The sequence below is a fragment of the Equus caballus genome, chromosome 1 (assembly GCF_041296265.1).
Source record: "Equus caballus isolate H_3958 breed thoroughbred chromosome 1, TB-T2T, whole genome shotgun sequence".
Classification (NCBI taxonomy): Eukaryota; Metazoa; Chordata; class Mammalia; order Perissodactyla; family Equidae; genus Equus; species Equus caballus.
Genome location: NC_091684.1, coordinates 17,388,752 through 17,407,709, shown reverse-complemented (window position 1 = coordinate 17,407,709; position 18,958 = coordinate 17,388,752). Strand labels below are relative to the sequence as shown.

The window sequence follows — 18,958 nt, the reverse complement described above, 5'->3', positions numbered from 1 at the left end:
AATAGGTTAGCATAAATGGTTTTACCAATTGATTTTGGCATGCAGAAATGAGTTGGGAAGATCTTGGTTTGCACAGCACAGCACTGGGTATAAGTGAAACATTTATACATACATTTATGCATTTATATATGTATGTATTTATATATTTATTTGAGATTTCATTCATTTCATTCCTTATAATGAAGATATTTTCCCATGAGTGGTGACTCTACTTAGATGTAATGACATTGGAATGCATTTACTAGACCATAAGGTCTTGGATTTTGATTAGAGATATAAGTGACCTGAATTCTTTCTTTTTCTTCTTTTTTGGTCTTTTTTGAGTGAATTAGACATAAAACAAATTAATCTGGTAGGACATGACATATTTATGAGAAGAAAAAAAATTGATTATTCTTACCTGACCTCAGTCTTTACGACTCAATCTTTACTTTACCATACTTCCTCTACATTACCAGTCAATCCTCAGAATTCTACATAAGCAAGAGCTTTCCCTTCTCCACTATTTATTTATCTATTTATTATTGGTGTGAACTTGTGAATTCCTATTTTCCCCTATGGTTTATAATTCATTGCTATACTTAATCATTTGGCACTCAAGTTGTCCCAGATTTGGCCAGTGAAAGCTGCTTAAAGCTGGTTCTTGTATTTTTGTGACGTGCATCTATCATTTTGGGAACACTTCCTTACTTTCTGATATAAGAAGATATTCTAGGGGCTGGCCCCGTGGCTGAGTGGTTAAGTTCGCGCACTCGGCTGCAGGCGGCCCAGTGTTTCGTTAATTCGAATCCTGGGCGCGGACATGGCACTGCTCATCAAACCACGCTGAGGCAGCGTCCCACATGCCACAACTAGAAGAACGCACAACGAAGATACACAACTATGTACCGGGGGGCTTTGGGGAGAAAAAGGAAAAAATAAAATCTTAAAAAAAAAAAAAAAAAAAAAAGAAGATATTCTAGGCTCATCTTATGCCTCTCCTGCCTTAAAGCTGGAATCAGCCTTTTGTTTTGTAGAGCTCTGGTAATGGAGAGTCATATTAGAGAACAATATCTTGGTGCTAGGTATGCTTTTTGCTACTAAAGTGTCTTTACCTAGTGGTCATTCAGTGAACAGAGCTAGGGAATAATAATTTATTTATAGATACAAATAAATACACCTAAGTACGTATATATGGAATGCATACATATACATGTGTACATATGCATGCATATGCACATTCCTGTGCATATTTTAGAAAGTATGACTTCGTACCCAAACTGCTAATTCCAGTCCATCCCCCCAAGGTTCTTTTGGGCCTTCTCCTGTTCAGTATTTGTATGTCTCTTCTTCCTCAGTGAAAACACTAGTTCCCAATGACTAACACATTCCTTATTTGATCAATTCTATAATGCATTTAAAATACTTTCAGAGTTGCTTTGTCTATATCACTTCAATAAGCAAACCTACTAAAATGATTTCAAAGTTTGATTCCAATTTTCCCTTCTCTACCTCACCCTGTTCAAGATTGAGAGTATATAGTCAAATACTGTGTTCGTAAATTACTTGGAGTGTTCCCTCCCTCAGTCTCTCCTTCTCTCCCTTCCTGCTGTCCTTCCCTCTTCTTCCCTTCCTCCCCACCTCCCTCCTCCTACTCTCCTTCCTCTGTTCTTTTCTTTCCCTTCAGGATGGCTACATAGTATTCGTTTGAAATCCATTGTGTTCATTTCTTTCAGTTTGCTTTCTGTTTTAGGCTTGATTCCCTTTCGCATTCTTATGGGTTTAATATAAGTTTTTTGGAATATGTTGAACATTAACATTCTTTCAAAGGATAAAAGTATTAAAAAATATACTCAGAGAGGGGCTGGCCCCGTGGCCGAGTGGTTAAGTTCTCTCGCTCCGCTGCAGGCGACCCAGTGTTTCGTTGGTTCGAATCCTGGGTGCGGACATGGCACTGCTCGCCAAACCACGCTGAGTCAGCGTCCCACATGCCACGACTAGAAGGACCCACAACGAAGAATATACAACTATGTAACGGGGGAATTTGGGGAGAAAAAGGAAAAAAATAAAATCTTTTTTTAAAAAAAGAAACGTCTTTATAAAAAAATATATACTCAGAGAGATTAATCCCATTTCCTCCTTTCTCCTCTAGTAGGTAGCCAACTTCATTGTTTTCTACTTTATCCTCCTGCGTTTCTTTGTGTAAAGGTAAAACCATTCAAAAGGTTTTATGCATCATACATACATATATGATGTATCATGTATATATCTTTATACACACACATACATATACATTCATTGTTTTCCTTCTTACACAAAAGCTGACATATGTAGATGCATATCTATATCAAGTCATAAGATCTTCATTATCTTTTTGTTTGGTTTTGTTTACAGATGCATTGTACAACATTGTGTGTATATACCATGGTTTATTTAACAAATCTCCTATGCATGGACATTTAGATATTTTCCAGTATTTTGTAATTACAAATGATCCTGCTGTGAATAAACTTGTGCACATGTACTTTCATATTGTTGGAGGTTTATCTCTAGAGTAAATTCCTCTAAGTGGGATTGCTGGGTATAGAAATAAATGCATATGTAGTTAGGTTAGATATTACTCAATTCTCCTACTTAGGGATTTTCTCATTTTGTATTCCCACCAGCAATGGATGGGAGGGCCTGTTTTCCCACAGGCTCATAAGCAGAGTATATCGCTATGCTTTTGAAATTTTGACAGTCTTTTTGGGGAGAAATGGTATCTTGCTATAGTTTTAACTTATATTTCCTTTATTATGAGTGAAGTTGAACATTTTTTCCTATATTAAGAGCCATTGTTTAATCATGTTTTTGTGAATTGTCTAATCATGTCTTTTGCCAGTTTTTCTACAGAATTATTAGTCCCCCTTATTTTTAAAGAGTTCTTTACAGATTAGACATTTTAGCCCTTTTTATGTGAGATATGTTGCAAATATTTTCTGCCAATTTGTTATATGTCTTTTTTTGTGTGTGTGAGGAAGATTGGCCCTGAGCTAACATCTGTTGCCAATCTTCCTCTTTTTGCTTGAGGAAGATTGTTGCTGAGCTAACGTCTATGCTGATCTTTCTCTATTTTGTGTGGGATGCTGCCACAGCGTGGCTTGACCAGTGGTGCTAGGTCCATGCCTGGGATCCAAACCTGTGAACCCTGGGCTGCTGAAGCGAAGTGCATGAACTTAACTACTATGCCACTGGGCTGGCCTCTGTCATATGTCTTTTGACTTTACTAATGGCATTTTCTTCTACCATGCAAATATTTTTTTCATGTAGTCATATTGCTTAGTCTTTTTAAAATTGCATTTGGAATTTTATTCATGGTTAGGAAGACTTTCATTATATCTGTTATTGTGCAATTTGCTCATCTTTTCTTCTAATCTTCTAAAAAATCTAAACTTCTAAAAAAAGTTTTACATTTTACACTTAAATCCCTCATCTTTTTGGAGTTTTTTTGTGTGTGTTGTGTGAGGATTGGATCTGATATCATATTTTTCCAGATGGCTATTCAGTTGTCTCAATACCATTTGTGGAAAAGACTATTTTTACCTCATTTAAAAATACTATTTTTATCATATACTAGATTTTTAGTATGTGATAGTTGAGCCTATTTCTGGAATTTCTATTCTGTACCTTTGCTCCTTCTATTGATATGTAATACCACACTATGGTAATTATATACACTTTGAGTGTATTTTAATATCTTTAAGATTTAGCTCCCCTCAAAGTTCTTCCTTTTCATTGTTTTTCTAGCTATTCTTGTATGTTTACTTCTGCATGTGAACATTAAGATCAACTTTTTAGCACCTTTTAAGTTCACTGGAATCTTTGTTGGATCAAATTAGGTGTTATCTTTGAAATGAACTACCTCCTGATGATGTCGAGATGTCCTAATGAAAAATAAGGAATGTCTCTCTGTTTATTTATATCTACTTTTGTGTTTTTCAGGTTGAATTTTATGTTTCCTTTGGAACTATTTCTTTCCTTAGTTGTTTGTAGGCACTGGTGATTCTTTAAATACTACCTGAAATTAAACTACCAAAAATTGATATTTTAACTCAACTCATAATTGTACATTTTGAAAATACTTCTAATAATTTAATATTATCTTAATAATTATTTATTAATGAAAAGCACTTTCAACAATATGTTTCTAATTGCTTTTTTTGAGTTTGAAAATTTAAAAGGGAACGTAATTCTTATATTGGATACCTTCAAGAACTCTGTACAGAATTTCAGTTTAGTTCTTAAAAAGATAGTGTTAATTCCTTATTTCTGTTAAAATTCTGAGTTTGAGTAATGGAAGCTAGCAAAAGTTACTTCCTAAACAATAGACATATAATTCCATCCTTCTGAGAAAGTTTGTGGTTTGGTGAAAATAAAATTTTAACCATTCCTTTGTAAAAATTATATTATATTGAAGGTAAACATGTTACAATAATTTCTAGTCCCATATATTATTATGTGACTTCCATAAACTAAACATTATTAAGAAAAATGCAAACTTTGTAATTTTCATATTGGAAAATAAGTTTGTAAGCAGAGCTCTTACAGTCAACATATAAGGTGAATTAAAAAGTACTTGAGATCCCTTGTCATTTGTCAGTTAGTCATTTTAGATTGCTGTGGAACTTTGAAAGCCATCTGTTTAGGCAAGTAAGATATGCAGGGAATATTATGCATAACAATGCAGGGTATATTACGTTGAATATTTTTCGATTCTAAAAAATACAAAAATAGTGAGATACTTGCAGCAAGTCGTTTGTTTTTTGCAACAGTAGAAGGAATTAAAATGGTATCGTAAATCAGTGCTTTCATATATATGTATACACTTGGTACAAAGTGATGGGATTCAAGGAGGTGAACCTAAAGAAAGGAGAAATAGTATAGGAATAGTATAGATTCTGAAGTGCTTAACCCAGCAATGCTGAGTGTGATCTTTTTCTAAAGCTAGAAAACTGCTATATGTATCATACATTTTAAAAGTAGCATTTGGAGAAGTCACGGAAAACCTAACCCCCAAATTTCCTTTGTTTAACGAAGAAGAAAGTTGGTGGTATAAAGGGCTATTATATTTCTACTTTTAATTTTGTAGTTAGTGTATAAAAACATTTACTCTTCAACTCATTTTTTTTGCATTGATACAAGAACTAGCAATCACATGGCAGAAAAATGCATTCAGAAAATGTAACCTGATCATTTAGCTTATTATTCTCAACTGTTTGGCCCTTTATTAATTGCAATATATATGTATTAAAATTATTCCTCTGTTCTAATTAACTCTACTAAAATAAAGACACTTTAAGAAGAGCTTACTTTTGAAAGTTTGTTTTAAAGTTTAATGGTATAGTGTTTAAGATGTTTTAATGTAGAGTTTAATTATTTTTTTGCTTGAAGAAAAGCATGAGGCTTTTGATTTTGTTGTTTAATAGTAAATGAGTTTTTGTATTTCTACAGATGTGACTCTGAAAATCGCTATGTTGGTAATCCACTTAGAGGAACATGTTATTGTAAGTATTTGTATTTTCTCATTTTAAATAATTGGTTTGTATTATTAGTTTTAGGTGATTTTGTGGATAATAAAATTCATCTTGAATAAGTGATGTTGTTAATATATTACGATTTTTATTTCTCAAATCTTATAACTCCATATACATTGCCAAGAAAGATGATAACTTTCTGGTACATTCTCATAATTGTATTTGGTGCATTTTTTTCTGCTCTGAAGAGTGAAATAGTAATACATTTTATTCTGAACATTGAACAAAATATAGAATTTGAGTAAAAGATGGATTTTGATGTAATTTTTTTCTTTACGAATAAATTTTGAACAAATAGAATTTTGTAATAGATTTTTGCAGGGAGCAATTTTGATCATTACTAAAAAGCTGTAGTGATTTTGTACTGAAAGGTACTTTCATTGGGTAATTATCAGATGGTAGATGTATGTTTAACTTTTTGAGAAACAACAAACTATTTCCAAATGGTGGTCCCATTTTACATTTCACCAGCAGTGTATGAGAGTTTCAATTCTTCCAAATCTCTCAACATTTTGTATGGTTAGTCTTTTTAATTTTAGCCATTCTAATAGATGTGTAATGGTATCTAATTCTCACTTATTTGCATTTCCCTAATGACTAATGATGTTAGGCATTTTTTTCATGGGTTTATTTGCCATATGTATATTTTATTTGATAAGTTTAAATCCATTGTCCACTTTTTAAAAAATTGGATTGTTCATATTATTGAGTTTTCAGGGTCCTTTATATATTCCAGATACAAGTCTTTTATCTTATGTATGATTTGAAAATATTTTTTCCTTGTTTGTGGCTTGTCTTTTCACTCTATTAGAATATTTTTTTGAAGAGCAGTTTTTAATTTAGATGAAGTTCAACTTATCAGTTTGTTCTTTTGAGAAATCTTACCCTAACCTAAGCACACAAAGATTTTTTCCCCTGTGTTTTCTTCTGGAAGTTTCATATTTTTAGATTTTCACTTAAGTATATAGTCCATTTTGAGGTAATATTTGTATATATTTCAAGGAACGGGTCAAAATTTTTGTCTCCATGTGAATATCAAAATGCTATAGAATAATATGTTTAAAGACTATCTTTTAAGCATGAGTTGCTTTTACCCCTTTGTCAAAAATCAATTGTCCATATATGTGTATCAGACTCTATAGACTATTTCTGAGCTCTTTATTCTGTCCCATTAATTTATTTGTTTATTTTTATGCCAACATAGCACTGTTATAGTTATGGTAGCTTTTAATAAGTCTTGAAATCATGCAGTATTTATTCTCCAATTTTGTTCTTTCTTTTCAAACTCGTTTTGGCTATTCCATTTCCTTTGTGTTTCCACGTGAATTTTAGGGTCTGCTTGTGACAAAAACATATGTGAGGATTTAGATTGAGATTGTGTTTAGTCTCTAGATCAATTTGGGGGAGAATTGATATCTTAACTATAGTAAGTCTTCTGACCCATGAACATAGTGTTCATAGTGTATCTCTTTTATTACATAGTATTATCGCTTTTATTTCCTCAACTTTTCTTCAGTCTATTCTCAAGAATATTTGTTTTTTTTCACTGTGCAGATGTTTCACAGTTTTTGTTAGATTTACCCCTACAATATTTTATATTTTTGATGCTTTTTGTAAATAGTCTTTTTTTAGTGTTTCATTTCTTATTATGTCTGGTATGTGTAACTACTATTGATTTTTATATTGATTTTGTATTCTTCAGCTTTGCCAAACTCACTTATTAGTTTTAGTACCTTTTTTGTAGATCCCATCATATTTTTACAGAGATAATGTATTCTGCAAATAATGGCATTTGACTTTTTCCTTTCCTCTCTGGATGCCTTTTCTTTCTTATTCTTGCCTTATTGCATTGACTACTACCTCTGGTATTGTATGAAAAGATGTGGTGAACGTGCAAATATTCTTGTCTCATTCCTGATCTTAGAGGGAAAGCATTCATTCTTTCACCATTAGATATGATGTAGTTTTTCCTAGATGCTTTTCCCAAGTTGAGGAAGTTTTCCCTTTTATTCCTACTTTGCTGAGCATTTTTGTCAGGAATGAACGGTTATGTCATATGTTTTTTTCGGCATCAATTAAGATGATCATAAGATGTTGCTATTTTACTTTGTTAATATAGCAACTTTAGTTTTTAAATTTAATAAATGGTATAACATTGTCTGGATATGCCACTTTTTTTTTTTGTCCATTCACCAGTTGATGAACACTGGCATTGTTTCTAGGCATTGGGTATTATGAAAAATGTTGATATGAACATTCAGATTGTCTTTGTGTAGACATATATTTTCATTTTCCTTGGGTAGATTCCTAAGAGTAGAATTGCCAGGTCATATGATAAGCTTATGTTTAACTTTTTAAGAAACTGCCAAATCACTTCACAGCATGGCTGTACCATATTACAGTCCCACAAGCAGCTTATAAATGTTTCAGCTTTTCCACATCCTCATCAACACTTTATGGTGTCTGTCTTTTTGATTGTAGTCATTCTAGAGTATGTGTAGTAGTATCTTGTGGTTTTAATTTGCGTTTCTCTTATGAGTAATAGTGTTGAGTTCAATTTCATGTGTCCATGTCTTAAACTTTTTTTGTTACATGTGTAAAATACTATTTCCTAATACTTTTGTTGCTATTTTAAATGTCTTTAAAAATTGCACTTTCTTTTTACGTTTGATATGTAAAAATAAAATTCATTTTAGTACACTGATCTGATATTCATCAACTTCAATGAACTCTGTTATTAATTCTAATGGTTTATAGGTTTGTTTGATTTTTAAACAGAGTTAATTATATTACATGCAATTAAGGACAGTTTTTATTTCTCCCTTTCCAATTTTTTATCCCCTTGTTGGTATGGTTGGGGTCTCTGTTTTTCAATGCTGAGTCAAAATAATGGTAGTAGGCATCACCATCAGGTAGAGAGTTTGCTATATTTTATGGAATATCCCCTGTATGAAGTTAGGAAAATTCCCATCTATGTTAGTGTGCTACAAGATTTTATCATGAATGACTTTTTTCTTTACCTTGTTAAATGTGAAGTTGCATTAATAGGTTTTCTAATGTAAAATATCTTTTTATTCTAGAGTAAACCGAACATAATCATGGTATATTATTATTTGGGATGCTGTTAAATATTGTTTATATTTTATTTAGTATCATTTTCAGTATAAATGAATACAGCCTATATTTTTCCATTATATTTTCTAATTAAATGGCCTTTCACTATAATTGTTAGTTTTTCTTTTCTATCTTCATATTATGTAATTTTGATAATAGCTTTTAAAAATGAATTTGAGAAGATTGTTTTCTTCTTTTAAAACAGGAATAGTTAAAAAATATTATTGCGTGAACTTCAAAGATTAGCTAAATTCAACCAAAATCTCTGGGTCTGGTGCTTTTTTAATGGTAGCTTTTTTATTCATCTTTTTTTTGGCCATATTATAGCATGAACTTTTGGGTTTATTGATCCTTTGTACTGATTTGGTTTTCTAGTTCTTCAATATTAGGTTTTGTGTTTAGTAATTTACTTCTCTTATATACTTTTTAATTGTTCTTCTTGTTTTGCCTACATTTGGTATAAGTTTTCTTATTAATGTTATTTTCTACATAGCTTATCTTTTTATACATATGTAAGAATTTTCTTAATTTCCAATTAAGTAAATCTTTTTTAAACTATCTTTTAATTATTTTTGTAATTTTATTGAGAATGTGGCATAAAATCCCAAATCTTATTAAGGCGTTTTTGTCAACTATGGGACACTTGACAGTGTTTGGAGACATTTTTGTTTATCTCAACTGGGCATGGACATGGGTCCTATGGACATCTTGTGGATAGAGGCCAGGGATGCTGCTACACCTCCTACAATGCGCAAGACAGCCTTTTTAGAACACAGAATTATCTGGCCCAAAATGTCAATAATGCTGAAATTGAGAAACCTTGATTTAGAGGTCTAATCAGATTCAGATTTGATTTTGGAGGAAACGCTATTTCGTAGGCGGTTATGTGTCTTTCATCTGGCAGAAGAACATAATGCCTGCCAGTCTCTCTTTGCATTCTTAGCAGACACTGATGGTCAATGATTGTAGCTGGTTAGGGGCTGCAAAACTGTGATATTCCACTTCTTTATTTCTTGATTGGAAAATTTCTGTAAAAATAAATTTCCACTCATCAGATATTTGATTACTCATTGCTACAGTTCATATAGGAAAGGCATGATAAATGCTATGGTCTTTTTTTATTTACCTGTTTTCAAAGTAAAGAATTGTCTGCTCATTATTTCTCAAAGGTGACAGCTAGGTTTTTTGTTTTTGTATCATAAACTTATGGCCTTACACGTATTTAATATGTTTCAACTTGTTTTCTTTTCTTTTCTTTTTTTTTTTTTTTAAGATTTGACTTTTTCCTTTTTCTCCCCAAAGCCCTCCGGTACATAGTTGTATATTCTTCGTTGTGGGTCCTTCTAGTTGTGGCATGTGGGATGCTGCTTCAGTGTGGTTTGGTGAGCAATGCCATGTCCGCACCCAGGATTCGAATGAACGAAACACTGGGCTGTCTGCAGCGGAGCGCGGGAACTTAACCACTCAGCCACGGGGCCAGCCCCCTCAACTTGTTTTCAGTTGCTATTCTTACTGATGCTCAAGTTGTCTATGTCTTTTAAATTATTTTTATTCTCTATCTTTTCCACATTCATTTTGTTTTTCTTCTTTCAAACATCCTGGATTTAATGGGGATATATTTTTGTCTGATTTTTTAAAATTAGAAATTCCCCTTTGATTGTTTTTGAATCTTTAGCTTTTATTGTGTTCCAAAAGAGTACCTAGTTATAATTACGGACCATATAAATTATATTCCATTTTTTAGAAATAAGAAGTATACTAACACAACCAGAGGACCTACAACTAAAATATACAATTATGTACTGCGGGCTTTGGGAAGAAGATGAAGAAGAAAGATTGGCAACAGATGTTAGCTCAGGTGCCAACCTTAAAAAAAAAAGTATACTAATATTGAAGTTTTTCTGTTTAAGATAATTTTTCTTCTAGATCAGTACTGTCCAAAAAAGTAAAAGGAAACAGGTGAAATTAATTTCATAATCTATTTTATTTAACTCAACATACCTAAAATATGTCATTTTAACATGTAACAGTACAAAAATCATCAATGATACAATTTTTTTCTGTTTTTTTCAAGCTAAGTGTTTGAAATACAGTTTGTATTCTATATTTATAGTAATCTCAATTTAAATCAGTCACGTTTCAATTACTCAGTAGCCGCATATGAATACTGGCTATCATATTGGGCAGCTCATCTCTAGATTATTCGGGACTCTCACTCTCTTTTAAAAATGTTAAAGCAATAGTCATAAAGCACTAGATGGCAGTCTTGTCTTTTGTTATGAGACCTTTAAAGCTTAATAACATTTGAAAGACATGGTGTTAAAAAAAAGAAAAGGTCAGTAGTTCTTGTAATAGGGTTAACGGTTTTTTTTAAATATTCAGTGAAATTTAAAATTCAGGTCCACACTGAACTTAAAGCAATTGAGTGCAATGTGGTGTTAACTTAATTGAAAGTAATACACTAGCAGTTGTATCCTATAGACAGACTTAGTAGTTTTTCAAACTTCAGTTTAAAACCAAAAACTGATTATACTAGAAAGCTGTCATGCTTCACATGGAAAAAGAAAAAGAAAGTTTTTTGCAATGATATCTAATTTGATTGACCCTTGTAAATGTTGAATTACTCAGTTTATCTGTGCAAATATAAAAAGTAGTGGTCACAAAGTAGTGTAGTTTCTTTTTTCTTAAATGCTTTCTTTTAAATTATGGTAACAATTATAACAAAGAAAACCTTAAACACAAAATGAAAGACTGGACTATGACAATGTTAGATAGATGATATCTTTCAGTGAGTGGAATCCGAGAAAAGAAAGTCACTTTCTGCAGTTGTCTACTTTCTGCTCTTATAACATGAATTCTTTAAGTACCTGTAATGTCCAAACTGCTAATTATTGTGTTTTAGTATATTTCCAAGTACTCTAACGTATTTTGGCTTATTTCACCTTTTCCTCTTTGAAAAATTACTGTTTTATTTTGTATTTCTCCTATTGCTATTTAGAGTTCAGGGTGCAATTTTGTGATAATAATACACTGCCTCATTTAAGAGCAAGGTATTTAATTACTACTTTTGCATTCAGTGCTCACCTCTACCACTCATCACATCTTGCCTTAGTTTATGTTACTAAAAGAATGAAATATTTATCCATTCATCTCACTGTAAACCGTTTAATTGTTACTGATTTATTTAATTAATGTTTGTCTTAGACTGAAAGACTTTATTTATAAGCATATTACTTATTGGATTTCATTTTTTCTTTGATAAATGAGAGATAATATTTCTAATAAATGTTAGTATAGCTGTAAAAAACACAAATATCAGTCTCAATTTAATTATTTAAAATGAGATACCATACAAAACAATGAAAGCAATTAAAAGTTGAATTAACCTATATTTAGGGTAATTATTTGTTTTGTTATAAAATGGAATAAAAGAATTTTCCTGTTTTAAACTAAATGTATTGTATTTTGTTAGCTCATGTTTTATATGACTTTTTAACCATTGAATATAAATAGCTCTTTAAATAGAATCTGGCTGGTCCATCTGCAGATAGAGCAGAAGTGCTCTTGGTGAACACAGAGAATCTGAATTCTTTTATTTTACAGATTGAAGACATGGTGGATTGAGGATTATCTGACAAGACAGAAATGAGCCACATGGTTGGCGTTTTAACTTTATTCTTTGATTCATCAATGATTTTATTAAATTTACTGAAGCTTATTTCCCAGTATATGTTTTATATGTTTATTTCAGAATTATTTAATATTTTAGCATTTTCCAAAATGAAAGACAATATAGCACAGTTATGAGAAAGTTAAAAATAGGTGAGAAAAAAATTGCTATTGAGTTAATCTAAAAGAGAGATGAGAAATTTGACTATATATTTTATAATAAAAATGTTATGCTATTCTGGTTTTATATATAACAGACTCACTGTGAAAATAATTAAGTAAATCAAAAAAGTTTAAGGAAGAAAATAAAAATGTCTGAAAACCTCCCACCGGGGCTCCCAATTGAATTTGTCCAAGTTGTGTCCTCTGCCAAGGTGCCCAGCTGCAAGGAAGAGTGGGGGCTGGTATCTTGTGGTTACTTTTCTCACTGAGCCATGGAACCTAGTGGGGGCTGTATCTGCCTTGGGCAAGGGTTAATAGTTCTTTATTTGCATAAAGATTCTAAATGGGCTGATGAAGGCACTCTGTGCCTTTCTAAATAAATCACGTCCTGAGAACAATTTTACATAGAAGAGGTTATAACATACTTAATATTCTTATTGTGAACAATTTTTTTCAGAGATATATAGCTCATTATTTAGCATCATTTATTAAATAAAATGTAGTTTTTGTCCAAAGTAGAAAGCAACCACTTGACTTTAAAATAATGATAATACTGGGGGCTGGCGCCGTGGTCGAGTGGTTAAGTTCCCGCGCTCTGCTGCAGGCAGCCCAGTGTTTCGTTGGTTCGAATCCTGGGCGTGGACATGGCACTGCTCATCAAACCACGCTGAGGCGGTGTCCCGCATGCCACAACTAAAAGGACCCACAACGAAGAATATACAACTATGTACCGGGGGCTTTGGGGAGAAAAAGAAAAATAAATAAATAAATAAAAATTAAAAAAATTAAAAAAATTATGATAATACTAGTTAGCTTGTTTTTTTTTAATCTTTTTTTTTTTATTGAGTTATTGGTAGGTTACAATCTTGTGAAATTTCAGTTGTACATTAATGTTTGTCAGACATGTTTTGGGTGCGCCACTTCACCCTTTGTGCCCACCCCCCACCCCACCTTTCCCCTGGTATCCACTAAACTGTTCTTGGTCCATAGTTTTAAATTCCTCATATGAGTGGAGTCATACACAGATTATCTTTCTCTTGCTGGCTTATTTCACGTAACATAATTCTCTCAAGGTCCATCCATGTTATTGCAAATGGAATGATTTTGTTCTGTTTTGCAGCTGAGTAGTATTCCATTGTGTATATGTACCACATCTTCTTTATCCATTCGTCTGTTGATGGGCCCTTAGGTTGCTTCCACGTCTTGGTTATTGTAAACAGTGCTGCAATAAACATTGGGGTGCACAGGACTTTTGGGATTGCTGACTTCAGGCTCTTTGGATAAATACCCAGTAGTGGGATGGCTGGATCGTATGGTAGTTCTATTTTTAGTTTTTTGAGGAATCTCCATACTGTTTTCCATAGTGGCTGCACCAGTTTGCATTCCCACCAGCAGTGTATGAGGGTTCCTTTTTCTCCGCAACCTCTCCAACATTTGTTGCTATTAGTTTTAGATATTTTTGTCATTCTAATGGGTGTAAGGTGATATCTTAGCTTTTATTGAGCACTGACTGTGCCAGGCTATTCTAAGCTTTTTATATTTATTAGCTTATTTAATCGTCAAATGAGAAGGGTATGTTTATTATCCCCCTTTTTTATTTTAGGGAATGGAGGCAGAGAAAGTTTAATTAATCTGTGTAAGATCACGCGCACAGCTAGGAAGTGGCAAAGTCGGTTTCAATCCAGGTGGTCTCTGTCTACAGCCCGCACTCTTGACCACAGGGGTTAAAACTAGAGCAAGATAAACTAGCAGTATGTTTAACCTGAGTTGTTTTAACGTGAATAAAATAAAAACAACATATTGAAGGAAATAAAGAGAGGATCTAAATAATAAAAATTTATACTGTTTTCTCAAATGAGGTCTTCATGTGAAAATATCATACTTACCAATTGATATATAAATTTTATGCAATTCTAATTAGAATTTCATTCATTTCAGTCTTTTGAAGGGTATGCATTAGAATAAATTGTCTTAAAGTTAATTTTAAATAATATACTTTTATAATATTTACTAAAATCATGAAAAAGAAGAATGGTGAGAAATTCCCACTTGATGGATATCCAGACATACTGTAACTCTGACTGTACTGGTTCCCATTCTGGTTTAGGAATCAAAGAATAAAATAGAATCCAGGATTAGATTCCTAAACATTTGGGCATTTACATGGTGATTTTTATTTTTATAAAAATCCTTAATGATTTAATCTGCTTTTGTGAAATATCCCAAACTTTACCTTAGATCGTGGCTTTTGCATTTACTGTTTTTCTGCCCAAATATTCCATCTCTAGCTAATATTGCACTCCTACCTAAAATGAACTCCCTTGGCTATCACAATAATCTTCTCCCCCATCCTAACACTTACACAGTTTAAAATTCTCACTTGTTTATTTGTTTACTTGCATGTGGATTTTCTTTACTCAGTAGAATGGAAGTCTGTGAACCCAGGACATCCTGTTGTTGGAACCCACACTTAGAAGAGTGTGTGACCCTTTGACAGGCTTTCGGTAAATATATAATGGCAGTACACATATAAATTATCAATAAATAAAGGAATATACTGTATTGTGGCTGTGTGGGCAAGTATTTTTATTGATGGGGTGTTTGAACAAAAATGTTTGAAGATTATGTTCTGAGTTATCAAGTAAAAGTTGCTTTACATTTATTTTTAAATTTATTTACGTAAAGCAGTACAATTCATCATTGAAAAACCTTAAGCATCAGTCATTCCTTTAAATAAAAATGAGTTTCAAGCTTTGTTTTTGTATTTAGCCTATGGAACGTTTCTTCAAATAAAATCTAAGCAGATTCCCTTATGTCATTGCAAAATAATGGAAAGTTTAGCTACTTGGAGATACTATGAAGCAATGGAAGTTGGCTTCTGAAGAGGTGTGTCTTATTATGTGAAAATCTTAAATTAGAATCATTGATGTATAGGCATTGGTGATCATCATCCGTCCTCTTTTAGTCATTGATGAAAAAAGTCAGATCCATTGCATTTAAGTGTATATGTAGGCCACACAATCAGTCATTTTCACAGTGTGGATAATATCAAAGGTTCTGTGCTTTTTCTTTGATATTGTATCTAGCAAATGTTTGACTTGCAAAATTCCCACATCAAATTTTCCTCTGGAATTATTCTAAATGTTCCAAGCTCAAGAAATTCTTAATTAATAATTGTCAGCATGGATAGTACTATTCAGCAAGCAAGGAAAAACTAATATTTATCGAATATTTATTATGTGCAAAACATTTTAATATTAATTTTTTCATTTAATACTCATAAAGTTGACATTTTTTCTCCATAATTTACTTACTGAAGAGTTACACTGTTAGAAATGAGAGAGAGTGTCAGTTATTGGAATTGACTCACTTTTCTTCATTCATTCAATATATATTTATTGAACAACTACTTCGTTGGACTCTGGGGATATTATGGTGAACAAAACGGGTTCTGCTCCATTGAAGCTTAAAAACTAGTACAAAAAATAGATATTAAACCTGTTATAAAATTACCTAGATATGATTGCCATAAGAACTTTGAATGAGAATTATAAGTGCTTTGGGAAATTATTACAAGAGAGCCTTACCTAATTAGTGGGAGAGAGAACAGGAGTGGGTGAAGCAGGAGAACGATGGAGCGCTGATGTGAAAGATGTCTTGGTAGTGGAGTGGTAGAGGTGGCAGTATGCACAAAGGTCTGTGGTCAGAAGGAGCGTGGCATGTGAGATACCAACACTGAAATACATAGAACTAGATGAAGAGAGGCAAGAGATGGGGTATGTGAGATCTGCAGGATCTAAATCATGCAGGAGAGTAAAATTTTAATTGTAAAATAATCGGTCTGCATGCTGAGGTTAATTAACCTGCATAACATAACCCAGGTGCTAGATGGTGATTACAAACAAGATCTCCTTAAATACTGTGGATAATGCTAAAATAAAAGTGAAGTACAATATTAACCGGTAAAAAAGCAAATCATTATGCCTCAGTTCCTTTCTCAACTATTCAAATTAAAAATTTCTAAATCATATGGTATTTCTATTTTTAATTTAGAGAAATCTCCGTAGTGTTTTCCACAGTGGCCGCACCAGTTTGCAGTCCCACAAGCAGTGTATGAGGGTTCTCTTTTCTCCACATCCTCTCCAACACTTATTTCACATTAAAAAAATTGGAATTTTGAAACATATATTTTAGGATACGGCAAATAATACATTAGTGTTATTAGGAACTAATTTTCACTTCAAAGGGTATATGAATAAAAGGATTTTAAAAAATTCTGAAAACAATTCAAAATTTATGTAATAGTTATTCTGGTTCTCAAAGGAGCTGCAATTTGTCTGAAGAGTGCCGTTGATATAGCATGCACAAATCAAAATTAATTCCATTTATGGTCCATGCTTGCCTTCCTGGATCTCAGATATATAGATATTTCCACTACACACTTTGGTGAGTTTTATCACTGGTTAACTATTTTCTCAAAAAAATACTTTATTTCATGTAGCTTTTTTTAAAAGAGTAAAACAAATATTCGCTATTTGCTCTTCATCACCTCAAATATATAATGCCCATAGAAACTTTCTTCATAGTTCAATTTCTCTTTCAAAATGTCTTTTTCTATTTATAAATTTTTAGTCATCACTTTCCAATTAATCATTAGTTTGGTGGAATATCTGACCTCTTTAAACATTTTGTACGTGTTAAAAATCTTTTGATATTTTACTTGCTTAAATTCCTTTTATCATGCTGTGTTTTACTCATGGGCTTAATTTTGTATATAATTGGCTATTAGTTCTTTGTAGTAAATGGCAGGCACTGTTTGTGCTCTGTGACTGCTAGTCCACTACTGACTGAACTACCTAAAAAATCTACTGGTGCACTTTGGAAGTTCACCCTTGGTTTACTCTCATCACAGAAGACTAGGAAGAGAGACGAATTATCTTACATGTTTTTATACCTAAGAAGTAAGTGAATTAGGAATGAGATATGCCAATTTTGGAAAGATATATAACCATATAAATCTTTACTTAACATGTAAGTGTAAATCATGTGAAAAACAGGTTAAAGATCAAGAATCAAAGGAAAAAGTTCTCTGAACATTCCCTTTAAAAAGTTTCCCCTTTTTTGACCTAATTATGGAAGTAATGCATATTCATTCCCGAAAAGAGATAGACAAAAAGGCAAATTAAAATCCGCAGTAATTCCTCTTCTCAGAGACAATTGTTGCTAACATTGTGTTGGATATTTTCCCAGTGTTTTATCTATGTACTGACACTGTGGTAGGCTGAAGAATGCCCGTTCCCCCAAAAGATGTCCACATCCTGGTCCCTGAAACTTTTGATGTATTACCTTAAATGGAAAAGGGGAATTTACAGATATGATTAAGTTCAGGATCTTGAGATAGGGAGATCATCCTGGTGGACCCAATGTCATCACCAGTGTTTTTATGAAAGGAGGATAGAGGGAGATTTGACTACAGTAGTGGGAGATGTGGTGATGGAAGCAAGATGTTGGAGAGATAGGAAGAAGGGACCATCAGCCCAGGGGTGAGAAGTCTTTAGAAGCTGGAAAAGGCAAGGAAATGGATTCTCTTTGAATGCCCCCAGAATGGACCATCCCTAACACCTTGGTTTTACATTGTAAAACTAATTTGGACTTCAGACTTCCAGAACTGTAAGAGAATAAATTCATGTTGTTTTAAACCGCTGAGTTTGTGGTAATCTGTTACAGCAGCAGTAAGAAACTAATATGCACTTTTTGTGTATTTGTATCTTCTCCAAACATGACGTCACAAGGGAAATATTTCTGTTCTTTAAAATGTAAAATTACTCTTCTTTAATTTATCCTTAATATCTTTATGTGTGTCATTATCTGTTCTCTTCTATCAGCGTACAATGGTTTTAAGATAATTTTATTTTTTTCCATATTGGCAGTTTTTAAAATTAAATTAAAATTTATCTTATTTTGTTTTATTTTTAACATGAAAACTACCCTCTTAACAAAATTTTAAATGTACAATACAGAATTGGTAACTATAGAAACAATGTTGGACAGCAGATCGCTAGAACTTATTATCTTGTGTAACTGAGACTTCATATCTGTTGGTTAGCAACTCCCTTCTCCCCCTCCTCTCAGCACCCAGCAGCCACCATGCTTTTCTCTGATTCTATGAGTTTTACTATTTTAGATACCTCGTATAAGTAGAATCATCCAGTATTTGTCCTTCTGTATTGTCCTTCTCTTTGTTTCACTTAGCTCCAGCAATACCATTTCTGGAAATTCATTTAAAAGAATTGAAATAAGGATCTGGAAGAGATAATAGCATGCCAGTGTTCACTGTAGCATTGTTCAAAATACCCAAGATTGTGGAAACAGCTTAAATGTCCACTGATGGATGAATGGAAATCATGCAGCATACGCCATGGGTGAAACTTGAGGACATATAGGCAGCTTTTTAAAAAGTT

General features: G+C 32.6%; 1 protein-coding gene across 4 annotated transcripts in view; it reads left to right on the top strand.

Moving 5' to 3' along the window:
* Positions 1-18,958, top strand: part of ATRNL1 (attractin like 1) — a 740,103-nt gene that overhangs the window by 245,795 nt on the left and 475,350 nt on the right. For 3 of the 4 annotated variants that reach the window (XM_070260546.1, XM_005602549.4, XM_070260536.1), the window contains exon 21: positions 5,470-5,522. In XM_070260546.1, the coding sequence (XP_070116647.1) occupies positions 5,470-5,522 (53 nt within the window). Of the gene's footprint in view, positions 1-5,469; positions 5,523-12,269; positions 12,663-18,958 lie in introns of those variants that run through there. The other variant, XM_070260557.1, reaches the window with a different exon arrangement.